Here is a 27526-nt window from a genome sequence, read left to right as displayed (position 1 = left end):
TAGTGCAGGTGACTGATATTACATGCATATACATAAAATGAATGCGACAGTAAGGCCATTTATTGGAAGGGAGAGGATTGGGTGAGTGGGGGGTGAGGGTTAAGTAGGGACCTCCACATTCCCTGCTTACCCCCACCCCCAACTCACCCAAACACCTCCCTCCCAATAGATGCCCTTACTGTCACATTCATTTATGCATAAATACATAATTACTCTATACTCTAGTAATATAAACTTTATGCATAAATATAAGGTGCATGTCATATCAGTCACCTGAAGGTGTAACTATGTTACAAAACCCGGGTCTTGTCTATTTAAATAAATAAAAGACCGCAGCACTTTTATTTATGTAAATATGTCTAACTTCAACCAATTGAAGCCTGAATCTGTTGAACTCATACAAGTGAACCTCATAAAGTTTTATTCTTTTATTATCGGATCAAATACAAAAAGGAAAGTTATAACACTACTTGATAAAATATACTCAAATAAAAAATGTAACACCCCAAGTATAGCCATTTCATTTCTTTTAATTTTCCCAACTCTATCATAATCAACAATAAAAAGTTTGTGAATGAGCCCATAGCAAAATTTCCTGACTTTAACCATAGATTCAAGAACGAGAATAATAGACAGAGTTCATGAGTCCACACTGGACACCCAGATATTTAGATCATAAAAGGAGCCAACAAGCTCCACTGAAACGAGTTAAAGTAACAAGAAGGAATGGTAATTCGCAGTAGAAAAGGAGACAAATGAAAAACCATGAAGAGTTAACTTCGTGAAATATATATTCTTTATCTTCAAGGTTTACAACACTTATACAAATCATTTTTCGAGTATGTGTTCATAAAAGAAACAAACGAGAAGCTAACTTTCTTAATTGGTCATATAAACTTGGCACTTTTTAACAATGATACAAGAGTATATCTTATTTGATAGATATATGTATATCTTTAAATTCATTACATTGCATGGTATCCTCTGCAATTGAAACAACAATTGAACTTTCACACAATTGCTGTGCACTAAAGTAAGGAATTTGCCTTTGCAAAAGATACTAAAAATTACAATTTTAACACTCCATGAAATTTCACGCAAGTGACAAATACAATAAGATAGGTTTTAGACTTGATTTACCATAAACGGAACAAATGAGAACAAGGCTGGTGAACATCTTCTTAATGAATATAATTAAAACAATTCAATGGATGATGAAATGAACCTTGGAAACTCATTCTCTTTATGTACAAATACATTTAGCACCCTTATAATATTCCTTAAAATACACAATTATGGATTCCACTCCACTCTCAACTGATGAAGATCTATGATCAACATAAGGAAATAATTTTACTTTTACATCAAATGGATGATGAGATGTATAGATGATATCCTTATATGCAACAAACAGTTTACATTTATCAAACAAACGTTGATCTGCCACTTTATAACATCACACTTCCTAATTAAAATATGGCATTAAGAGAACATTAATCCGTAACAAAATTTAATATTACCCTAGTACATTTTGTTTTAGAGAAAATGCGTAAGATACATCACCATGAGGCAAATGTAGGCACATGTGAAATTTCAGGATTCATTTTCTCTACAATAATAAAAATTACAGTTTGGTTAATTAGTAACGTTACTATTTCTTCACAAAAGTGATCAACTACATATATATTACCACAGCAGAATGTTTTATATTGCAGCACCTGGTACTAAAGTTTAAAATTGCACCCCTTAAATTTTAAGGTTTATAACCCACAGGATATCTTTTTTGCTTCCTTAAAAATTTACTTGTATCTTCCAGTCTATTACTCAAAGCTCATTTTTCATTCCATGAAACTGAAATCACCAAAGATAGAGGGGATTTATTGTTCATTACTGAGGGTTTGTTCGTGTTCCACCTGGTTCCTGTTTCTCACAGAAGAAAGAAAATTTTATGAGATCGATAAACTTCCCTAACACGTATAACACATTAGCAATTTTATCACAAAACAAAAATAGGTAATTCCATGAAAATTTCATTGATGAGGATGATCACTTGATGAGGACCCAAAATCATGATTTATTACCAGAAATCGCTAGATGGAAGTCAAAGTTAAGATACAATGAAACAAAAAGTCTTCCACACTAACCATTCTCTTGTAAGTGTAAAATATAAACCACAAATGTTGACACCTAATTTTCATGAGTTAGTGACTTCATATACTTGTTCAGGGAGAACCATGCACTGAATGAATAAATCGCTCACAACAGGCAAGTAGCTAAAAATTTGCGAGGGGGGATCTTCGATAATTTTAAGGCCATTGATTTTTTGAAATCACCAAAGAGAAAGGTGATTTATTGTTCATTGATGAGGGCCATTTTGTTCATACAGAGGCCATTGATTTTTTGGCACCAAATAGCTCGAGAAGTAGGGTTCAGATTGATAAACAGAAAAAATGGGTCTCTTAATTTTTCAAACTTCATCAAAATCAAAAATGTATGAAACTTGGTGAACCCAGAGAAAAACATATCTCATCAAACCCAGCTTTCTAAACAGGCAAGATGAACATTATCTTGGTTTCAGCTAAAATATTCCAGTCATTTGCAAGACTACAATTGAGACAGACAGAGTTGTCCCATGAAATTAGAAATGTAAGTTGTGCTGGTTCATGGAATTGTATTTCATGATAGAAAAACTTCTTTCATGGAACAACTTTGTCTGGCTTGAGCATATTCTAGCAAATGACTGCAATATTTTGGCTGAAACCAAGATAATGTTCATCTTGCCTTTCGAAAAAGCTGGTTCGGATTAGATCTGTTGTTCACTGGGTTCACCAAATTTTATATATTTTATTACAGGAACAGATAACCCTGGAACAATGGCCAGCGGGATACGACAGCCTACATCATATGGTTCCTGACCCCCCCAAATTGTTTGAAGCAAAAAATAGTTACTTAAAATCAGAGTGAATTCTGAAAGAAAAGGTAGAACACGTCCTGATGATGAAAATAAAGTAGTTTTACCAAATATTGATGTTATTATGAATCATCATCCATTGCAAAGCCTAAGAAACATATTTACATTAAACTTGCAGCAAAAATCTAAAGTCAAAAATTAAAATAACTTTGAAAATTAATAACAATGCCAAGACAAAACTCACTGACAGGAGAAGCTGCAACACCTGCTGCTCAGCTTTAAATCCAAGAATTCATCTGATACGCATAACTATTAACATACCAGGTCCCACTGCTACAATAACCTCAACAAAATACAAAAGCAGCAGAAGACATATATTTTTATGATTTGCACATCAACATAGTAAAACCATTTTACAGTCTTGGGAAGACATGAGACGGGCTTCATATAAGAAAATAAACAGAAAAAATATAAGAGCACATGAGAAACTGGGGAGAAGGCAACATAAAATATAAGACTTATAAAGCAAAAAATACAAGGTTTCGTAGATGGCACCTTCGTGGGCACATGAAAGAATCTAAAATAAATGAACAAACAATAAGTGGATCACCACAAACAAATGCCCACATCAAGGACTCTTGGCGGACACAATGAAGAAAGAGTTTATATAAACACGGGAACAACAAATATACATCCTTGATAGTATAAAATCCCATATACCATAGTATCACAAAAATGTTTTGGAAGCTTCACAACAACTGTTAAAAATCATCAGTAACAAACCACCCACAGCCAGACTTTGTTCAGACATTTTCCCCAACAGTACTCACACATTCAGCAGACTTCAAAACAGTCAGCAGCATGTCCACATAATCACGAACACACTCAATTAAGTTCTTGAGGAGCATATATCAGAAACAATTTTCTATACCCTAATTTTGTAGAAAATTATGTGCAGATTCAACAGCATAAATGCAGAACAAACTGCTTTTCTCGCCTTAAGTTCTCTCCAAGAGATTAACACGAGAACAATCATTGACCAACTTTCTTCTTCCTTATGGACGGATTTTAACAATTGGGGATAATGGAACAATGAGACACTAGTACCTTGTCCACAGGCCGTTTTCATCTCTTCTATAGTAGCGGGGGCGATTGTCGGGGAAGATTGTCACTGCTGGAAATGGATTGAGCTGAATATGGCGCAAAGTGTCTCTCACCTGAAAATTGAAACAGCTCATTTAAAGCAAACAAAATTAAGGAAGGAGCACCATATTAAGTATGTATTAACATCACAACCAAAATGTTGTACTGCTGTACTTCAAGCATTTGTTTCTTCAACCTTAAGCATGATATGTATCATCATAATAGGCACATCAATTTAAAAATAAGTTTGCTACCAAAAATATAGATAGGTAATATAAGATATATGATCTTGTTTTTTCTCGGCGAATATTTCTTATAAATATTTCTCGGGTTTCTAGCCGAGTGAGAATTTTTTGGTCTAACGTTTCGACGGAACACTCTTCCATCGTCCTCAGAGAATGAATGTGCTGCAGGCCTGCCTTCCTGCGCTTATATAGCCGTTCAAACCGGGGGGCATTGTTGTCGCCTTCTGTCCGTTATCTTTTTGATTAACGGTTTCCATTCCGTGCTTATCGTGTACCCAGAATCGCGATTTACTTTATTCTTCTCCAGCCGGATCTCAATGGCTTCTTTAAGGAGACGATCCCAAAACAAAGGTGCCTTAGAGATCACTCGAGCCTCATCGAAAGATATTATATGATCTTCCGTTAGGCTGTGTTCAGCGAGGGCCGATTTCTCCGGATGGAACAGTCTTATACACCTCTTGTGCTCTTTAATTCGTGTCTCTATCGTGCGCCCAGTCTCTCCGATGTACACTTTCCCACACTGACATGGGATACGGTAAACTCCAGGTGTTCTGAGTCCCAAGTTGTCCTTCACACGCACTAAATCCCCACGCAGTTTTTGCGGTGGTTTGTGTATAGTTTCAATATTCCGCTTTGCTAGAATCCTCGATATTTTCCCGGCCACAGTTGAGACATAAGGCAGACAAGCTCTTGCTATGGGTTTCTTATCTCTGGAAGGCATATCTGGAACTTTCAACGCGGTTATTCTTGTGCTCTGTGTTAGCACTTAACAGGGCGAGCGAAATCTCTTTCTTCGTATACCCATTTCGGAGGAATGTTTCCCGTAGGTGATCTAATTCTTGTGGGAGGCTTTCTTTGTCTGCTATAATATTTGCACGATGCAGGAGGGTAGAGAGAACAGCTCTTTTTTGAGATGGATGGTGGTGACTTAAGCCATTTAGGTACAGGTCAGTGTGTGTTGGCTTCCGATAAACTCGGTGACCTAAAGTTCTGTCCTCCTTTCTTTGGATTAAAATATCTAGGAAGGGTAAACTGTTGTTTTTCTCTATCTCCATCGTGAATTGAATATTTTGATGTAGCTCATTTCATTTCATTCATGTGTTTCAGGAAATTATGCAGAGCCTTAGATCCATGTGACCAAACAATAAATGTATCATCCGCATATCGGAAATAGTGTGTTGAACACACTATTTCCGATATTAAACACACGAATGAGCTTGTCTGCCTTATGTCTCAACTATGGCCGGGAAAATATCGAGGATTCTAGCAAAGCGGAATATTGAAACTATACACAAACCACCGCAAAAACTGCGTGGGGATTTAGTGCGTGTGAAGGACAACTTGGGACTCAGAACACCTGGAGTTTACCGTATCCCATGTCAGTGTGGGAAAGTGTACATCGGAGAGACTGGGCGCACGATAGAGACACGAATTAAAGAGCACAAGAGGTGTATAAGACTGTTCCATCCGGAGAAATCGGCCCTCGCTGAACACAGCCTAACGGAAGATCATATAATATCTTTCGATGAGGCTCGAGTGATCTCTAAGGCACCTTTGTTTTGGGATCGTCTCCTTAAAGAAGCCATTGAGATCCGGCTGGAGAAGAATAAAGTAAATCGCGATTCTGGGTACACGATAAGCACGGAATGGAAACCGTTAATCAAAAAGATAACGGACAGAAGGCGACAACAATGCCCCCCGGTTTGAACGGCTATATAAGCGCAGGAAGGCAGGCCTGCAGCACATTCATTCTCTGAGGACGATGGAAGAGTGTTCCGTCGAAACGTTAGACCAAAAAATTCTCACTCGGCTAGAAACCCGAGAAATATTTATAAGGTAAGGTGAGGTGGGGTAAGTGCGACTGCGGGGTAAGTGCGACCCCCCTTCAGGAAAATCGTATTTCCGTTTTCGAAGCAGGTGGCGGTCGTGCAACATATTCTACACATAGTAATGAAACCAGAGCCAACGACTTTGTAATACTTATCCCTTAATTTCTCGTTCCACATGCTTAGGAAATATACCCGTCCGTTCATCTCGTAGTCTTAGTTGGTTGTGAGGAGAGGCTATACCGCAGTTTCCTCTGAATCAACGCATCGGAGGTGTTAGGTAAGAACTATATCTTGTTTTCTCTTCTTCATGGATTGGTTTTCCTTGCTTTACTTTAAATTTAGGAACTCGGGTCATTATATTTAGTTTAGATGGGGGGTCGCACTTTCCCCGTCGTAATCATCCATTCCTACCTTCCGGGGCAAGTGCGACCCCGTTGCCTGGGGTAAGTGCGACCCCCTGTCGCACTTACCCCAGACTACGAGGTTGAAGAATGGATTTAATTTTTAGTTTCTGACTAACAGTTCTTGCGGTAAACTTTCTTAAATAAATGTTGCAAAACACCGAAGTTTATAAAACTAGGTCTTTTAATTAGAGTCCTCTCATCAACTTTTATTTTGAAGGTTTATCTGATAAAGATAGCTTACTTCAGTTTGTTGATTGATTATGATAGGGCATTGGATATCATGTCTTCTGACGAGGAGGATGTAGACGACATGGTATTAATGCCAGAAACAAGATAGCATGAGTCGAAAAAGCTTAACAAATTCGGTGACTAACATTCAAAGTGGAGATTGGATTCTGGCTAGATTCAGCAGCAAAAAGTCAGTTGCTCACTATGTAGGGAAAATTCTGGAGATTAATGAATAAGGTGATGCCGTGGTTTTCTTTTTGAGGATATTTTTTGGAACTGAATTAAGTTTCACCTGTCCACGGAATGAGGATTCCAGCGAAATACCTAGGGAAGATTTCTTCTTCTTCATCCTAGCGTTTGTCCCGCGCTATTGCAGGGTCCGCTGTTCTGCAAAGTCTTCTCCACTTGGCTCGATCCAGGGCGTCTACTGGCGTGGCGTTGATGGTCTTCATGTCCGCCTTAATTTTGTCGACCCAGCGCATCTTTGGTCGTCCTCGTGGTAGGCGTCCTTCAATACTCAGCTACATTACTGTTTTGGCCACGGAGTTCTCATCACTACGCACCACATGCCAATACCACCGTAGTCGAATCTCCCGCATCTTGTCTGTGATTGGTGCAACTCCCATTCTTTTCCGAATGTCTTCATTCTTGATGTGATCCAGGCGGGAGATGCCTAGGATCCATCGCAGCATCTTCATTTCCATGACTTGCATGGCTTGTTCTTGATTTGCTGTGGCTGGCCAACATTCTGCTCCATATAGGGCCACTGGGCGGACTACGGTCTTGCATAATTTGGCCCTGAATCGTTCGGGCGTTCGTCGGTCGAACAATACGCCAGTCACTTGGCGCCATTTCAGCCATGTTGCATTAATTCGAGCTCGTGTGTTGGCGGTTGTGCTTCCATCGTCGCTGATGACAGAGCCCAAATATTTCAACTTCTCGACCTTTTCAAGGTCCTCGACGTCGATGCTTATCGTGCCATCGGTTTTAGGTCCACACTCCATGTACTCAGTCTTCTTGGTGTTTAATCGCAACCCATAGTTGTCGAGTCGTACCTTCCATAGTTGAGTTCGCTGCTGTAATTCGGGTCTGGTGGTGCTGGCAAGGAAGACATCATCGGCGAACAGTAGTGACCAAGGATGTGATTCTTGGAGACAGGCCGTGAGTGTGTCCATGCACAGGATGAAAAGGAGCGGAGAGAGGGCCGATCCTTGGTGGACGCCAATAGTGATTGGGAAAGGCGGTGATATTCCTGATGGGCAACGGACCGCGCTGGTAACATTGGTGTATAGAAGCTTCACCAATGGCACGTAGACTTCAGGGACGTCGTGAGATCTGAGGGCATGCCAGATAAGGTCGTGTGGCACGCGATCGAAGGCCTTCTCCAGATCAAGGAAAGACATATGCACTGGCTTGTTCTTCTCTCGGTGCCTCTCCAAGAGCAGCCTAGCTGCGTGTATTGCGTCTGTTGTGCCACTCCCGTTTACAAATCCACACTGGTTGGGTGTGATGTGAACAATGCGTCTGAGCCTAGCATCAATCACTCTTTCGAATATTTTCATGGTGTGGCAGAAAAGCCGGATCGGGCGGTAGTTGGAGTATTCTGCGACGTCGTCTTTACCCTTCCAGATGGGTACAGACACAGAGAAGATGTTGTAAAAATATAACCGAAGCCCTCTGTCGGCCGTCGAGGAAAGTTAACGTTTAGCCTATCTTTCTCGGGGTAAAACTTAAAATAAACAAATAAATATTCAATGTTCAATTGGTTGAAGACCATAAGTTTTTCTTCATTTTTCTTTTTTATATTAATAACGTAATTTACATTAGAGATGAAATTTTTTGTTCATTACAATCTAGTTTGTATTCAGATTTGTTGTCATATGCAAGATTTATAATTTTTTTATTTTTTTTATTTATTCGGCTTTTATGCACACTAGACATTTTAAATACACTTTTGAATTAATGTGTAACAGTTGAATACAGTTACTATCATTAAAAAAACACATTAAACAACAATTCCATACTGTGCAATAATTAACCAAAAAACGCGAAAAAAAATCTACTTACATTACCTAAGATAAAAGTTGATTTCTCAAGAACGGTTAAACATAATTTGGTACTTTAAAAAGCAATGTACAGCTGAATTTTGGGGCAAATCGCACTTACCCCATGTGCCGCGTAATGTATAAATATATTGCACAACAGCCATGGGACGCACTTGCCCCATGTACGGGGTAAGTGCGATCCCTCTACAAGATTGTAAGTAAAAATTTATAAAAATTACCACTTTACAGAGAGAGGATTTTTAATCTAATTATCATTTTCAGTGATTCCCATACATATTAGACATTGAATCTCCTGTTTTTAGCTAGCCTAGAAAATTTTCCTAAGCCAGTTAAAGTTGATGTATGCTATTTAGGGGTCGCACTTACCCCACCTTACCTTAATATAAGAATTTAATATGACTGATAACTTCAGGCTTTACTTTGTAAAACCTCTCCATATTGGAAATAAAGAAATAAAAGTTTTTAAGATTCACTGTTATTTTAATATGGGCACGACCCGGGTTTCATAACGTGGTTATATCGTCAGGTGACCTTATTCCTTATTGAATATATTAAATATTTTACACATACAATGTGTATACATTGACAGTCATTCCCCATACCAAAAACAACCTGAGTAATTATGGCCTTCAGACGTTCACAGTTATTCAACTAGTAAATGACAGTAACTGCACCAGCCATTCATACATACTAGAAGATCTGTAATTGGGCTAAATCATATGAAACTGTAATTGTACCATAAATTTCCACTGCAGCTAAAAATTTCTCCACAGAGAGCAGAGTGGATGGCTGAATAAACCAATCTTCGGATAGTTAATTTACCATGATTAATATATGATCATCATCATCAGACATGTACAACATACCTGGGAGACAAAGTGAGGAGGTTCAACATCTGGGGCTGTTGAGAGGGTCTGTAGAATGAATTCATCACTTTGCTGAAGCCAGAGGTCTACTCCCCTCAACGGCTCATAGTTGAACGGTCCTATTCTGAGAAGTCCCAAAGAACAATCATATACATCCAAAACCTGTAAGGAAGTTCAAAGTGAAAGTGGAAAAACATTTAATAATAAGTATCTTTAGGGAGGTCCCACAGAGAAATTGTTGAAATGCCATTTGTGCTAAAATTCCAAAATATACTCTGCTAATAGTACTAGATCAAATCCGTACATGTATTTGTAATGAAAAATATGATATTTAATTAATATATAATATAATAATTTTGTTCCATGCTTTAATTTCAGAAAATTGCACTTAGAATTTTAATTTTTTACACATTTAATTTATTGCGACGCTGGTAATAACATAGGAAAAAGTAATAAAAATACTATACGTTAGTGTATATCACAATAATTAAAAAAATAACTTTTTATGTATTGACAAGTAAATACTGTACTTGGAGTCAAATCATATTTCGAAAACAGGAGATCCAAAAGCAAATTAAAAGTTACAATTAGACCATCCATTGGTGGATTAACACAAGTTCTTCTCCCTTTGATGACTACTACTATTACTCCTTTACAGGGATGCTGACTTACAAAAAATATTGGGGAGGCCCAGGAAATTTTATAAGTAGTGAGTTTTAAGTTTTTTAAGCATTTTAGAAGAGTCATATGATCAACATTAGAACCTTGATAACTCGAATCTCGATATCTGGACACTCTGGGGAAAATTGACAAGCCTAGAACATTTTTTCCTCACACCCATAACGAATTTTCGAGGGGGCTCGGGTCCCCTCAGGCCCCATGGAGTCGGCACCACCGCTCCTTTAGCCACTCAAATCCAAGTCGATTTTTTGCCTCATCAACAAGTTGCCACCATACTCCTCTGTCCTCCGCCACGTCAACCTCTTCCCCAAGTCTTTTCATGTCTCAATCACTTAGTCACACCATCTTCAGGGTTCCAACTCTAACTACGTTATAAAATTCATGTTTTTTTCCAGGTTTTCACGGTCTAAATTTCATCAAATTCACAGTTTGTAGATAAGGCATTTCAGGCAGAAATATTGATCACGTAACAATCTTCTCCCCCACGTTAACTAAAAATGTAACAAATGCAACAGATGCCTTGAATGCAAACGCAGCAATGAAAGTGCTATCTCTCGTGACTTCACCTATAGTTAGCAAAATTCAGGTCCGGCTAAATGGTGTAAGTGGGAATGGGGAGGGGGCAGGGTGGCAAGGAAGTGAAGAAGTGCCTGACTTTTTGCCAGGGTTAATGCCTTCCAATCACAAACTTAAGGTCAATGTGTTGTCATGGCAAACGGACCAATTAATAATTGCACTTAGAATACACGGTGTGCAGGTAAATGCGTGGACAGTATCTGCACGTGACTCGGCCTTGAAACATGATCAAAATATCGATTTTTCTTTTAATCTGATTGTCGTAGTCCTACAATCAAGTTTAAGAGATTTAAGGTTTTATGACAAAATTCATGGCTATTTCCAGGTTTTTTCACGGCAGACGAAATTCACGGGTTATTCACAGTTAAGTGGGAGCCCTGATCTTAGTATTCATCTTCCCTGTGGGCACCTTCCTCCAGGTTGACCTCGCCACACACTACATATAATTGCCTACTCCTCCTCCCTTCTTCTCACATGACCTTCTCCACCTAATAACAATAATTCAAATCATGTTACCACCAGGCACCTAAATGCTGACAACTCTTGAGTTGTTTCTCAACTCTTGTTGAGTGTTCATAGACATCAATTTTTTTCCAAGCAACACCTATTTATCTGTGAACGCAAGTGGCATGAGAGGTTAATTTCGTCAACAACCACTGATGGAAAATGGGAAAAAATGTTATTTTCCATACCTGTTGCCCTCCAGTAAAAACTCGAGCAGACCTGAGCTCTTGGTCAGGACCTTTGTCAGGGAAACTGGCTGGAAATATCTCACCAGTTTTCACAATAATACCTACAATGAAAATGTATGAAAGTACCATTTATTACAATGAAAAAAGGTAACATTCTTATGTGAGGAGATAAGGAGAACCATTTAATGCATTTACGCTGTTTTTTTTATTTCCGTTACACATGTAACATGAAGACACACAAAAAATAAATAGAACCTTTCAAAAACGAAAAGACAAAATATATGTGTACAAGCACTGATAGCCAGAGAATGTCACAGTCAACAGTTGGGTCAAAAGTAAAATGAATTAAGAACATGTCGGTTTGGTTCTCAGATTCTCTGTTCCACTGGTTCTTGCGCTTAGAACCAGAATCAAAGACAACAAGTATTGGTAAGGAAATAAGCGGTAAATATATCAGTTAGAAAAATTTTCTAGTTCATAAGTAATAGAAGGTAAATAAATACTTTGAATACAGAGATTTTACAGACTCTGTTAATAGCGAGACAACTGTAAGTGTCCATAGGCAGTTTTCATTATGAACAAATGAAAATAATTGATAATTTTGAATTTCACCAACGAAAATTTAATTCTTGATTAAGAAGCTGAACTGAGAACCATGCCCAAGATCTGATTCCAAGAACAGATTTGGCCTGGGAACTAATAAAAACAATGGAATACATCTTTAAATAAAGTCAATTTTATAAAATAGCCAATAAAATGGCTATAACCACTAAAATGCTATTAAGAGCTACTTCAAAGATCTTATTGTAAAAATCAGCAATCCCATCACAAATCAATGTCTCTGTTTAATATATTACATAAATAAGAATTCATACAAATCAGTAAGTATGGTAAGAATTGTAATTTGAAAAGCTAATGTAAAAAAGATTTCAACTTCTGAAAGATTATACACATTGCAATTCAGAAAAGGTTGGTATACTTGCAATACTAATATAACCTCATGGATGTATCTCAATTTCAATTTGCCTATAGATAGACATTATTTTTAATTCATCATTTAAAATATCTTACCTATTCCATAAATAATGGGCCATGGTATACCTCCTCTAATTGTTGTGTTCAGTTTACAAACACAGGCTAGTGATAGGTCCACTTCAATAGGTTGTTTATGGATTGTATCTGGAAAGGAACAAATATAAAATAAATAAAAAAATGAATGACTTCCTGAGACCATAGAGTTGATAACTAATACAATCCATGAATTGCAATCTAATCTGGAAATTTCCTAGCATCAAACCTACCCTTATATCTATTGTATTTTAATGACGTTCTGAGAGATTTGAAGTCGGAGTGTGCAAAGTTTGGGATTGAATCGCAGATAAAGCAAACTTTTTCATTAGTGGTTGATTTTTAATTTTTAATTTGACTATTTATACACGTAAAACACCACACTCAAAAAAAGATAAGCCATACATAAATTGTTTTATGAGTTGGTTATTCTAATCATTAGAAGAGCATAGCTGCCTAGTGGCAAGAGTTCTTGGCTTTCGACTGGAGGGTCCCAAGTTTGAATACCGTATGAAGCCCTCTCAAACTCCAAGAAAAAATCCTTGATCGACAAGGTGGCCCAGGTAAAGGGACCAGCCTTAACAGTGAATGAGTGAAAATTCACATGCCTGCAGCTTAGTCTGGGGTGAGCTCTATCGACACTCATCTCAATAAACCTTCAGGTTGAATTACAGAGTGTAAGATTCCCAACAATGGAGCTGTGTCAGCAAAGGATCACACTAAAGTTCACTGCCAAGCCAAAGGACGTCACATACGAATGAAAGCAGTGATACTTACGTAAGATGGCAGCCAGGAGCTCCTCCGAGTAGTTCTTACTATGAGAGAAACCACCGATCAGGGAGAGAGTCATCCTGCCTTCAGGGAATCCGACGGAGAGTTCTTGGATCTTTTGCAGCATGGCAAGGATGCCTTCTTCCACACGTGAGCCATCCATGTGAGCCAAGCCAATGGCACCTGACCCTGTAAAGTGTGTTCCCAATAACAGTGATGATAAATAACATTAAAAAATTAAAAATGAGCAGAAGAAAAAAAAATTATTCAAACGAAACTCCAAAGTGGAGAAGAAAATGCATAAATTGGGTTTTACTAAACGAGGTTTTGACATCACAAGTCCACTCTGTGGCACATGTGATAGTGGTCTTGCTTACTAAGTCACTGTTGGAGAAAGAAACCCTACTTAGTCACAATTCGGCGACCACAAATTGCAAAGAAGAAAGATCTGAGGTTTTCCCGGCGTATGATGATGTTGAAGTTATTTCGGGTTTCCCACCGGATGAGGTTCTTCATCTCTGCCAATGTTTCGATGGTCGTGTCATCCATCGTCATCAGGGCTTGAGGGCATCAGGGCATTTCAAGCCCTGATGACGATGGACGACACGACCATCGAAAGGTTGGCAGAGATGGAGAACCTCATCCGGTAGGAAACCCAAAATAACTTCAACACAAATTGCAAAGCACTGCATGAAACAAGTGACTTCGAATGGGTTTGCACATGCAGGGGTGTTAATCTATATACACCATGGATGATGTTTGCCATGAAAAAAAAATATTGCTTCGTTGGGATTTAAACTCAGACCTCCCGATTGCCAATCAGGCAAGCTAGCCAATAGGGTAGTTTCCTTCATCAAAGAAAACGAAAGGCATTGATTGCGATTCATTACCCACCATTAGTGCATTCGTAATACACACATTATTTGGTTTTTGAAATACCGGTTTAGACAATGGCAAGGGTCAAATTTTATCCTCATTTGAAAAAGGCCAGATTGGCGCCCATGCGATTCCACTCCACGTGACGTCACAGGGACCTAGTTTCTACACGAGAGGATAGGAGTTATACATCGTCTGAGGTTACCAATGCATGCATGAGGCACAGAGCTCAGGGTAACATGTCTTAATAATCACCTATTAAAACTGGCTAAGGTCGGAAAGTTTTCTTCATTTGATAAGGTATTAATAAACCTTTTTTAAGCCAAGCGCTACCAGCCAGCAAGGTACTCAGCTACCCGCTAGCATCCTGGGTCCTATCAGCGCTCAGAGCCTCGATCAAGGTCACCTCACAAGGCGGGAGGGGGAACCAGAAATGTGTCGCACGGACTTTTTCCCATCATTCCTACTTACGCGTCGCGTTTTCACGCGCTTGAAATTTTTCACTTTTCATTTAATCGCGAAAAATAGGTATCGTCATTTAAAAATCTAAAAGCGTGAAATACGTACTCCAGGAGTAATAATCTTTCGATTTAGGCAATAAAAAAATAATAGGAAACCACTAAGCCAATCCATTTGTGAAGCACACCTGACTGGCAATCAGGAGATCAAGGTGAGATTTCCGCCTGAGCCAATTATTTTTTCAAGGAAAACTTCATCCTTGGTACATATATATTTGCACCTGTGCACATGACTGCATACAAAGTCACTTCTTTCATGCAGTACTCGGAGAATAAAAAATATAACACAGCAATTCCTATAAAAAATTCCTTTTAACCACAAGAATAAGTCTCTGAAGCTTAGTCAATATAATTACAAGTATCAATAATAAATCGATGATGCAATTTTTCATTCCATAAAAATATTCCATAAGGGTAAGAAGCTACATAATCTGCAAGAATTTTTAAGAAAACTGAAAACTGCCACACTAGCATGCCTATATCTAGGCAATAATAAATAAAAGCAGTAAAATGACTACTTTCACATGTATACCAACTTTCCATGCCCCAGGAAAGATTTATTTACATTGAACAATGATTTATCTTTTATCACGACCAAAATCAAACTGGCTACCGGCATTTGCAATGCCTGGTACATACTTGCAAAAATAGTTCAAGGCACCATCATGAATGGGAAACAGCAGCAATATTGCCAGGGCATGTGAGAACAGTATCCATATACTTTCTTAAAGTACATAAAATGTTTATAAGGCAATTAACTTGTCTTAAAATAATTTTTTGGCTCCAAGACATTGATTTCCCTTTTTCCAAAATTAATCCACTATCACTTGCACACGCAAACTAAAATTATTCAAAATTTCAACCAATTTTGATAGAAATTAGATAGATCAGAGTGAATAGAACAGTACTCACCAGTATGCCTCAACATCACAGCAATACAAGTGGTGAAATCATCAGCTCCGATTATGGAAACATTTTCTGAAATAAAACAAAGATAAGCAATCATAAAATATTTTTGATGACATTTGCTAAAAAGAAATTGAAAAAGTATTAGGTACCATGACACCCTGATTCATTCTAAGAAATGCAGACACACTAAATCAAAACTTTAAAACTTCAAGAAACTAGATCAGAAAATTATTTAAATCTCAGGTCATCCATATAAAATATCTATCAATTTAGTTAAGATAACATGAACTAAGGGGGCAATATGCTGACATAATTTTAAAACAATGAGAAAAGTTGTCCTATTACTCATTGATATTCATTAATCATGCAAATTAAAAGGGCAGGCATGCAAAGTGAACAATACAGATACCTATTTCTAAACATTATGAAAGCATTAAAATTATTTAAAGCCTGGTTGACTTACTCATTCCAAAAGAGCCTTTCATTGAGGGAAAAAATCGCTAACAAGTGAGTAAAAAATAGCAAACCACATAAGTACCTTGAACAAGGCAAAGGAGCAGTGGAGAAGCATCAACCCACTTTGCTAGAGCTTATGACTTCATCGATGTACCCACGATAAGGTTATGGCTATCGCTTTTTTATCACAAATAGCTCGAGAAGTAGGTGACTGATTCAAAAATAGAAAAATGTGTCTACTTCAATTTTTAAAAACTAAAAAAATCAACAGAAAAAATTAGCATGAGCGGATTCTGAGTAACTTAGGACAATTCAAGTTGTTGTAGAGTATAGAGCATGCAGATGACTCGTAAGAAGGAAGTAAAACTGCCACCTACATAATCCGCAGTGATGAAAAACTGAAGGTATGACCTCATGACATCATCAAATTATGTGCGAAAGGGTTAAGATCATCAATTTTTCATTGGGAACAGCAATAGGCATAGGCAACAGTTTTTTAAAAAATATTAATTTTTTTAACCCTATTTTAAAATTCACTCCCTCCTTTCTTGGGTACAAATGGCCATCATTTGTTTTATTTTGACTGTCCTGAGAGTTTTCGTCTCTTGCGGGACATGACTCTTTGAAGTGGAGAGGAAGGGAAAAAAGATCCGCCTTTGCCAAAACCAGTCACCTACTGGCCACAGACGAGTTAGTCGGCTCGCCAGCATAGAAAAGGAAGCAGATATGTGCCCATGTCCTTGCCCAATGCCCTCACTCCTGTCATTATTTCGCTCTCCCCAATACTTTTCTTCCCGGTTTTACTTCGAGTACCTGGCTAGTATAGGCCGGCCTCCTTTTCATATTTTTGGTATGGTAGTAACAACTCCAAGAGGGTACATTATATTCTATATTATTTCTACTGTATAGATACCTTTTTCTCAACTTACACACAACCAAACTCTACAAATGAGGTACCAAAATGCACAGAATTTATCAGAGAACATGCGACAGCATATCTTACTTCCTAAATATCGCTATTGTTTCCTAAAATTCGTTTTTAAATAATTTAAAAACAAAAACTGGTAAATATTCCTGACATTAACGGCACACAAACTGATACATTTGTTCATTTGCAACAATGTCTCGCATTCTTTAAATAACTTTAATCAAAATGCGGCTGATTCCACATTCAAGTCTCCTGTTGATACGTAAGTATGAGTCATCATGTGCGTTTAACAGAGGATAGTGTAATTACTTCCAATGTTGTGTTTAAAGAGGTCCTCTGACCTCAATTTGTACATGAACATTCCAATAAAATTTGTACAAAAGACCCTGCCTTTTTTTCTACATTCTAAAATTAGAAACGTGCCTATCCCTCTGTGGACATGCATTGAAAAGAGCGGGGGAAGCCCGCTAGGAGCGGGCGAAGCACGCTCGTTTTTTTAAAACTATCATGATTGACGATGAGAAAAAATTGGTGAACAAGTCCATTCAGTCCTGATACTCACTGTCATGTGGTACTGTGATGGCCATTTCCCTCTGTTTGACGTACAGGAGGCCCATGGGGCCAATCACTTTGACGGGCATCGATAGGAGGTGAGCGGCCGATTCCTTGTACTCTGGGTGTGAGGCTAACAGGGTGTGCGAGTCCATAGGGAGCTGTCCCGATAATGGCCCACCGCCAGCAAGGTGTCCTGTGTGCGCTACAATACTGCCCAGGCCATCCACTCCAGCGGGATGGTGCTGCCAAAACCAGTGAACAATATCAACAACACAGACCAAGTTCAGATGCAACAATATTATTACCGTATACGTCTGAATATAGTTCCCCTTTTTTTCCAAAGATGCCCATGGCAAAAGTAAAGGGGGGTACTATATTCAAACGCTTTTTTTTTTAACTTTTCCCGAAACTGAAGCCTCAAAATTAGGGGGGGGGGGCAATATTCGGAGAAATACGGTATTATTCAACAAGAAAGTCTACAATGGCCAAGATAAGTGAAATGCCACTATGCACCACAACTTCAGAGGCTATTATTACTACTAACTCACATGGTAATTTAACAAATTCTGGTTTGGGTGCGAGTATAGCTCACCTCAGACTAAGCCACAAGCACATGAATAACAAAACCTTGGGGTCAAGGAGCCAGTTCATTTCCTGCGGTCTCCTCACACACTTTTTTTAAGGTGACTGAAGGCTTCACCTGGGAGACTTCAATCCTCAAAGGTTTATAATGAAGTATTGCTGTGTTGAACATTTACAAAGCTGGTGCCTCAAATATCAAACTCAAATTGCCTCATTTTACTAAACTGTTTACCAGCCTGTATGATAATACAAACGTGTTTCACCAAATACTCATCTTGAGAGGAGATAAAAATAAGACTAATTGCAGTCAAATAATAACCTTGAAATTAATTAACTGAAATCATGATACTCTGCAATTCTTCACAGAGTAGGCATTTTTTCTGAGAAAATTGGTCAAAAAAGTTGAGTTAGAATTATAAATGGTTACAAACACAAGTTTTTGACTGCAAGCATACATCCCATAGCTGGATGCAATTTATGCACAAGTACACATATTTTCACATAAATTTTTCATTTGACCCTTATTCGCATTTCACACGATACAGTCTAAACTAATGTCTTTCCTATCATCATTTAAATCTTGGAATTAAAAGTCAGCACAGTCCCTCTCAGATATCTCTTGCGTTGATTTGACTCTACTGGCTGCATTGTCATACAAACATTTGCAATCAGAGCCCTTAATCCATCTCCAGAATTGAACAGTGCAGTTCTTTTTGAAGTAGGTAGCAAAAGAAGCCCAGCTTTTTTGAATTCCAACAAAAAATGGGTATTGGAGGTGGGACAGTGGAGGGAAAACTACCACTGATAACACCAAAAATTAGGAGAGGAGAGACTATTGTTCATTTCAAATTTTGCGACAGAGAGGAAGGCCCAAGTTCTTTGGGGAGAGAGGGAGGAGGGTACGCGACACGCCCATGTGCCTAGGGTTGGTAGTCCCACCTCCTGCCACGATGTCAGCCAAAACATTCCGAGCTGGCACGACCAGACCAGACACAAAGATATTTAGAAAGGATCATAGTACATGTTGAGGAATGGAGGAAGATACGCTTGCAGTCACAGAATACAAATTTATACCACGGTTCCGCTAAGTTACTTTCATTTCCAGAGCTCCAAGAATAGTGGCCAAATGAATTTTCTTTCCACTTACCCCATGCTGGTCCAGCTGCGTTTGGTGGCCAAGTGACTGTCCGCTAAGATCCAGGTTCAAAACGAAGTTCTGTCCACTGGCCACCCCGAGCGTTGTGCTATGGTGGAAGGGGGAGGAGGGGGGGATTTGTGCAGAGTGCAGGTGGTGGGGTGGCGATGATGAGGATGACGACGAAGAGGACGATGGTGGATTGCCACCATTGGCTCCATTCTGAGCCCCTCCACTGCTTACACTCGAGTGGTCACCTTGGCCTAAGAGGAGACCGTTTGTGCCACCCGAATACCCTCCCAGCACCAACACCATGGTGCTTCAGAGTGCTTTAAGGGAGAGAGTGATTTCCTGTAAGGAGAAGAAGAAATCAAGGTTTACGAGGCTACGACGAGATCAAAGAAATAAAAAAATGAAATGCCAAAGGAAGAAATTCACAGTGAAAATTATCATTACACTCAATTACGATTTGGATTCTGATATACCCGTACGCCCATCCTACAAACAGGAAACATTGCGCAATCTGATTTATGCACCAAGGCACAATCAAAATTGTGCCCTGTAAAGCGGTGAATTGCCTGACCACATATGAGAATCCATAGGTGAGAGACGGTAAAAGAACCCCTGCACTAATTCCGAACTAGCATTCTCGCAATTTCAACAGTTTTTTCAACAACTTCAACAATGCTTTTAGTGCTAACCTGCACAATGATGTACCCCGTGTAAAACCACATATTCATTTGGCCTTAGATCGGAATGATCTTTAGTCGAAAATGACATATACTTTAACTACATTGTCTAGAAGCTAAAATCAGCCTATAAAGTTGCTGTATGAACTGACTGCTGATAGATTCGCTCTGTGAAGTACACATACATTTATACTCGATCCTTAAAAGTAAATACTACAAGAACAGTATCACGTATTTAAAAAAACTGTTTCCCATGAAAAACTCCACTCTTAAGGTAAAAATTGCTGCTAAGAATAATGTCATGATAGGGTCATTCCACGTCAAATCACCCAGAAATTTTCAAAATGACACCCACCGACTCGGATTTTGATGAAATTTTTGTCACTAGCTACTATCACCTATCTAATGACCCATGTAAAATATTTCCTCTCTCACTCTCATAGTTTGCAAGATATGAGGAGTCAAAGTTTGAGATGTTTGCTCAGAAGTGGCGCTAGTGGGAGTCAAATTCCAGAGTGCAGGGCACAGGGTAAAAATTCATAACTCAGAAACCACATAACATATTTGAATGAAATTTTGACCCCTTGTCTATCCAAGTACATAGCTTCCATAGTAATGTCTTTTATTCCCCTTGCATTGTTATGTTGGCCAAAATGATGTCAACAGTTGTTAATTAACCGATTTTTTTAGCTCAAAAACATTACTTCATATTTTCAGAATTATCACCAAAAGGCAGAGCAGTTAACTCATCCAATTTTTTTTTAAATTGAAGGTTAATATGTGCTCCAATATACTGTGAAATAAAAATGGTGGTGTTTTGACTGCCACTATGAGTATTTCAGGTTTTACTTTTTTTCTGCCCCTGTGAGAGGGATTTTGGACACGTACTGTAAGATAATAAGTATAAGTGTATCCATACCTTCATGAGGATATATTTGAAATGTTGGTCAGTAAATCTAAGACCAAACATGTAGTCTAGTGAATGTGGCTCTTGTTCATACAATTTTTTTTAATAGCAATACTTGGCTTGTGGCAGCTGAGGGTAAAAAAATCCAAATGGCTCAGAAATGTGAAATGATGCTTTTTTCCTGGAATTTACCCATTTTTCAAGTGTTTAGTTTATGGAAAAATTGGTATCAAAATACATTAGACTCTTACTGTGCATTAGAGGATAAATGTAAATACTAATTTAAATAAAATTATTTAAATAATACACTTCAATGTGTTTAAGGCATCTCCCGAACATCTCTGGAGGCTCTCTCGGGCAACTAAATGCTTTACAATACCACCAATTCCATCACATGGGGATATTCCATTGCTTGTAGCAAAGAATGTCCATGATGCCATTAAGGAGAAATCCTGGTAATGCTTGCAAAGATTGAGAAATATTTTGCAGTTCTTGTACCGTCCTGCACAACCATCACTAAAGTAACTCAATTTTTTGACTTAAGTAAAATTTTCCTTAACAAAGCAAAATATTATTCTTTGGGTTTCATAAACAAAAGCTACATCATGCTCCAAATCATCTGACAAGATGCATAAACTGGAAATAATAAGCTGTTTAGTCAGGTGATCTAGAGTATAAATCACAACAGGGTGTACCGTACAACTATCACTTGTCCAGTGATTCCCTTGTGCCTCATCCTGGATAACATATGAGTAGCTCTCACTGAAGTCAAAGAGAACAGCTGCTTCATGGGGTCCAAGATTTTCTTTCATTTTCTTAAGGTAGTTTGCCTGTACCTTCGTAATAAATGAATGGGGCACCAGTTTTTCCACTCTTTGAATTTAAATTGATAGGTACTCATCAAATGTCACCGTGAACTTCACCAGTTGATATCTGTCACAGGAAACCCACTGACTGTATGAAACTTCATCTCCGGGGTCACATTCTTCAAACTTTTTCAGCAGTAAGCTTTTCAATTTTTCACGTGAAGGACACTGAGAGCAATGTCGCAGTATACAGTCCCTATTATTTCTAGAGCACACGAAATAACCAATTAGGTCCTGGCTTGTTTCCTCTATATTACAGGCACTAAGCAGTAGGTTGACATTTTAATGAATTGTGCAAAAACACACTGAATGCGTTCCAGGACATCCTGCTACCACAAGCCATTTTGGACCTAGGTTGCAGAATTTAGAAAAGCCAATTTTAATTCTGGGGAAGTCAAATTTAAAAGTGGAATACAATTCCTTCAAGTTAGCAAGTAATAATCTCTTCTGAACATGTACATTTTTGGAGATACTTATGGAATCTTTCTTTCCAGGCATCATTCTTGAGTACTCATCACTTTCATAGAAAGTCCTAACTAATTGTAATGTTTTATTTTTGCCTTCCCTTTTCTCAATTCAGGTGCAGCTAATTTTCCATTGTCTCTGAAAAGTTCTCTTGCTTGGCGGGCAGTGTACTCACTCACATGAAACTCTTCCATTACTTTCTTCCTGCTCCATAAAGTTGGTACCAATGATAACAGATGTACCTTTCCTTGATGGGTGCTTGATGTGTCAACTTTTTGTTTGATTAACCCGTCAGCGTCCAAAGTTTTTTTTTTAAATTCACGCATATTTCACTTTTTAAAAATATGATACTTATGAACTTCACACAAAGAACACAATTCAAACTGACTGAATAATGGAGGAAACCTTCTACTAAGTATGTGCACTGAAAGGTATGCTAAAATTCACATATTAAATACATTGCCGGAGCATTGGCTCAGCACTGCGCTGGGTGCCCTATGGCACCCGTGGGCGTTGACGGGTTAAGTCTATGAGCACATCTATATCATGAACTTTCTGCAGTAGTTCTTTTGGCAGTTTTGGGTCATCCTTTTCTGGAGATAATTCTTTATCAAGAAGTCTTTTAACTTTCCTTTTAAAATTACTGCATGCTGACTCTACTTTCCTTTTAGCGTAGGTTGACCTTCTGTGAGATGATATGCCATGAAATTTTAAAGGTGACTCCTCTATATCTTGCAGGGTTCTGTTAAGTAGCTTAGTTGATTTTTCTTGGGATACTGTTGTTTCAAAATTCAAAATACTATCATTGCTGTCACTATCTACTGCTTCAACATCAGAAAGCTCATTTCGAAACCTGGAGTGTTTCTGTACTTCCTCCCTACATGGCTGGCATACTTTCATTCCTGGCACTAATTTCCGAAGAGTTGGGATTTTACAGGCCTTTTCTGCAAATTCAAGACTTACATTTCTCAGTGATTTTGATATTTTCTCCTTATGGCTCTTAAAAGGATCAAGACAATATATTTGGTAGGTTTCATACTTTTTCAAATAGTATATTCTGTGATGTTCGCAGACATTGGATAGGACTTCCCCAGGTACACCACTTCTGAGAGATAACAGCTGTTTTTCAAGCATACTCATGATCTCAATTTTGTTCAGTTGCACCACTGGTGTGTAGCTTTTTTTGAGGCAATCAGATGCAGTTACTTTTCCAATGCTGCACAGTTCAACAATTTGCTCATTTTGAAGCATAGTGGAGACACTAACCTTTTTTAATGTCGAAGTTCACAATGAGCAGCTTTGCCTAACTCATAGCACACACAATTAATGTACAGGTAAAAATACACTGATCGTACACACAGAATAAACTTGGACACCCAGGGAGCATCTTTACACAAGAAGACTTGGCAGAAGACTAAAAGTGGTACCATAGAATCTATTTTGATTTATCATGCCCTCACTGTGATACATTGTAACACTTTATTCTTCCTATAGGTTGCACTTAATTCTCTTATTCCTTGGGGAGATGTAATAACACTGAAAAGTGAGGCTGAATAGGTGGGATTGTATTACCTTCTCAAGTTTGTCATGTAATACAATCATATGTGAGGCAGGGGAGAAAACAATGTGGCACATAATGTCAGCATTATCTCTCCCAGTGAAATAGAAATTTAATACTCCAGTTGCCATCAAGGAATGTGGATATTGGTGACAACCTGCTACATATCTATAAGTAATACCATTTGCTCTGCCAGCTCTTCCATCACTAAGGGTTTGGAAGACCATACTTCTTCTGTGAAAGTGAGGCTAAATTTGTACAACTCCAGTTCAGCGGGACTCATTTCATCACTTTTTCACAGATCTTAACAAACTTGTACATTGCATGTGCTTATGATGACCACTGGTTTTTTGGATGAGTGCTTTCTAAACACGAGGAAGAACAAGATGTAAAAGTGAAATTTATGCACCCATATCAAAAATCCCCATGTGATGGAATTGGTGGTACTGTAAAGCGTTTAGTTTGCCCGAGAGAGCCTCCAGAGATGTTCGGGAGATGCCTTAAACACATTGAAGTGTATTATTTAAATAATTTTATTTAAATTAGTATTTACATTTATCCTCTAATGCACAGTAAGAGTCTAATGTATTTTGATACCAATTTTTCCATAAACTAAACATTTGAAAAATGGGTAAATTCCAGGAGAAAAGCATCATTTCACATTTCTGAGCCATTTGGATTTTTTTACCCTCAGCTGCCACAAGCCAAGTATTGCTATTAAAAAAAATTGTATGAACAAGAGCCACATTCACTAGACTACATGTTTGGTCTTAGATTTACTGACCAACATTTCAAATATATCCTCATGAAGGTATGGATACACTTATACTTATTATCTTACAGTACGTGTCCAAAATCCCTCTCACAGGGGCAGAAAAAAAGTAAAACCTGAAATACTCATAGTGGCAGTCAAAACACCACCATTTTTATTTCACAGTATATTGGAGCACATATTAACCTTCAATTTAAAAAAAAATTGGATGAGTTAACTGCTCTGCCTTTTGGTGATAATTCTGAAAATATGAAGTAATGTTTTTGAGCTAAAAGAATCGGTTAATTAACAACTGTTGACATCATTTTGGCCAACATAACAATGCAAGGGGAATAAAAGACATTACTATGGAAGCTATGTACTTGGATAGACAAGGGGTCAAAATTTCATTCAAATATGTTATGTGGTTTCTGAGTTATGAATTTTTACCCTGTGCCCTGCACTCTGGAATTTGACTCCCACTAGCGCCACTTCTGAGCAAACATCTCAAACTTTGACTCCTCATATCTTGCAAACTATGAGAGTGAGAGAGGAAATATTTTACATGGGTCATTAGATAGGTGATAGTAGCTAGTGACAAAAATTTCATTAAAATCCGAGTCGGTGGGTGCCATGCCTGGGTGAACTGACATGGAATGACCCGATAGGAAGATGTTGCTGCAATATGCATACTATTATTGTGGCATTTTCAAGAAGAAATATTGATGATTTGTGAAAACTAGTTTTTAAAAATAATTCTGGTCGTTAATCAAGTTGGTCCAAGGTCAGATTGTAGTAGGAACCCTTTAAATCTTGATGATCAGGGGAATGAGAAGAACCTTGAAGGTCAAGGAGTTTCCCCCCTAACTGAACAAATCAAAAGGTATTGAATTATTTTAACTGTTCTGGCAATGTCAAGGAGGCTGATGGGATGCCCATGACACAGATCAGAAATATTCCCACTGGTTTTCATTTTGAATAGTTGATTCGGATCAGAATTAATCTGATCAGTGTAAATTACCCCACCCCTTCAACAGGTTTTTTTTGTATTTCAGAAATTGGGCTCAAGTTCAGATGACGTCACAGATTTAGCCAAATGCGGACACTCTTTGGTAAGTTCAATTAACTGCATTCAGCCCGTGAATTAGGGCACGTTAAAAAGGGTTCATTTCTATGGGAAGAGTTCACTTCCATTAAGTCATTGTTGTAGCCTAGAGCAATAAGGGACTTTGAATCATTCATTTGAAGATTCAACAGCTCTCCGAATGTGGCCATTTTCATTTGGAAATACAGAGTAACCTCTTAGGTATCACCAGTTCAAAATACATAAGACAATATACAGCGTAACCCAAATGGCTCCTCAACATGAGGTATTAAATGCTCTCAGTGGAAACCACAGGAGATTACAACGGTCAGCAGAGTCAATAACTCAACAATCACTCAACACTGTAGGGAGGAAGGTATAACAGCAAGCATGGGGAAAGAGGGCTCTGCGACTACAAATACATTTATTGTGTACACTGCACACACTATATTCCATATTTTTTGGCACTGAATGTTCCCTTACATGTATGTAAAGCTATTAAAGGTAGAGTAATTTCCATTTACAAATATGAACAATGCAAGCCAATTTTCTAGCTATTCAGCGAAGTTCAACATTTCCTGGGCATTGCCCTACATTTTGCAGTATGTTGTCCTATTGTGTGGCACTGACATATGGGCACTTGCAGCCTGAAGAAATACATGACTGACGGCAATATATTCATTATGTAGCAACATTGCAGGGATGTAATTTCCCTCAAGAGATCCATGAAATTTAAGTATATTTTGTGTAAGAATCAGTTTAAAACAGAATTACTTTCACATATTAAACAATAGCTTCTGATATACTCCCCAATTGAATAGTACACAGTCTGTGTACCAATTTCGACTTTTGATGATTACTGTAGGTCATCTATGATAATGGAACTCTTTTTGACATATAAAGTGGAGAATGTAAAATAGGTATGGTGTTATCATAACTGATGGTAAAAGGTACCATGGTCCATGAATTCTGGTCACTCAGCAGTGAATCTGACTCTTGTCAATTGTGTGCTATCTAAGGTTTTAAACTATTCCATGCGACCCCACATGCAAGGTTAAAAATAGTAAAAACATACTCTCTGGCGTCGCAAACGAGGGAAATGTGAGACGTATCGCTGTTTGTACTCTTAACATCTCCCGCGTTCATTGCACTTTTCCCCAAGTAGTGGCGCTAGTGCGCACAGAACTGCGTATCAGGTCGAATTGGGTAGTAGGAATGTTGAAGGCCACACTTACATGGCCGGAATCTGATGACCAACGGACAGATAAAAGGGCTAACGGGGGCGAATAGAGGCACGTAAATAAGCAGTCGACGAATGAACAGCTCACCGAAAGACGAATTTCCACGTGCCAGCGACAGCTTTCCGCAAGACTGATTGCGGTAAAAGACGCCGCGGGAAGCGGATGCGGGGTGGATTGCTGTCGATTACAGGCGGCACGTGCTCTGTTGCGACGATAAAGGTGCGAGGGATGCAGAGGAACGAAGGTCCACGAAGTCGTCTGCCGCAAAGCAATAGATGCGGCTGATCTCCGACGGAAGAAAAGTTACTAAGAGAGGGGTTGGGTAGGGGTAGGAAAAAAAACGAGAAGACGCGCGGAAGAGATATGGAGATCCTGTAGGGTTATCGGCAGCCGCCGATGTCGAGAAGGGGCGTGGGAAGGGGGAGGGGAGCGAAGTGAAGAGATAAGGACGGAGAGATGCGATCGACGGGTTCGGTCGAACATCCGAGCATCGCCGAGCGAACGAGACGGAAAAGTTGACGCGCGG

The 27526-nt window shown here is 38.6% G+C and overlaps 1 protein-coding gene across 3 annotated transcripts; it reads right to left on the bottom strand.

Annotated features, from left to right (window-relative positions):
* Positions 1–773: 773 nt before the first annotated feature.
* LOC124165061 (protein N-terminal asparagine amidohydrolase) lies at positions 774–27312 on the bottom strand. Of its 3 annotated transcripts, none has more exons than XM_046542303.1 (10): positions 27088–27312; positions 19452–19790; positions 17730–17964; positions 15787–15852; positions 13487–13669; positions 12713–12820; positions 11642–11742; positions 9693–9854; positions 4019–4128; positions 774–1920 (listed from the first exon to the last, which is right to left on the bottom strand). In XM_046542303.1, the coding sequence occupies exons 2-10, from the start codon at positions 19752–19754 to the stop codon at positions 1878–1880; spliced, it is 1311 nt and encodes a 436-aa protein (XP_046398259.1). In that variant the 5' UTR covers positions 19755–19790; positions 27088–27312; the 3' UTR covers positions 774–1877. The 3 variants fall into 3 exon arrangements, with proteins under 3 accessions (XP_046398259.1, XP_046398260.1, XP_046398262.1); XM_046542304.1 differs by lacking the exon at positions 27088–27312 and adding an exon at positions 26995–27052; XM_046542306.1 differs by lacking the exon at positions 27088–27312 and adding an exon at positions 26835–26854.
* Positions 27313–27526: the final 214 nt, after the last annotated feature.

Source organism: Ischnura elegans, chromosome 9 (assembly GCF_921293095.1).
Source record: "Ischnura elegans chromosome 9, ioIscEleg1.1, whole genome shotgun sequence".
Lineage (NCBI taxonomy): Eukaryota > Metazoa > Arthropoda > Insecta > Odonata > Coenagrionidae > Ischnura > Ischnura elegans.
This window is presented reverse-complemented; position numbering and strand designations above follow the sequence as displayed.

Excerpts from the sequence above, each read along its gene's own strand:
- LOC124165061 (XM_046542303.1), bottom strand. The coding sequence starts at position 19,754 with ATGGTGTTGGTGCTGGGAGGGTATTCGGGTGGCACAAACGGTCTCCTC. Across the intron at positions 17,965-19,451 it reads CGCAGCTGGACCAGCATGGG|CACCATCCCGCTGGAGTGGA; the intron begins GTAAGTGGAAAG and ends TGGTTTTGGCAG. Across the intron at positions 11,743-12,712 it reads GCCCATTATTTATGGAATAG|GTATTATTGTGAAAACTGGT; the intron begins GTAAGATATTTT and ends TTTTCATTGTAG.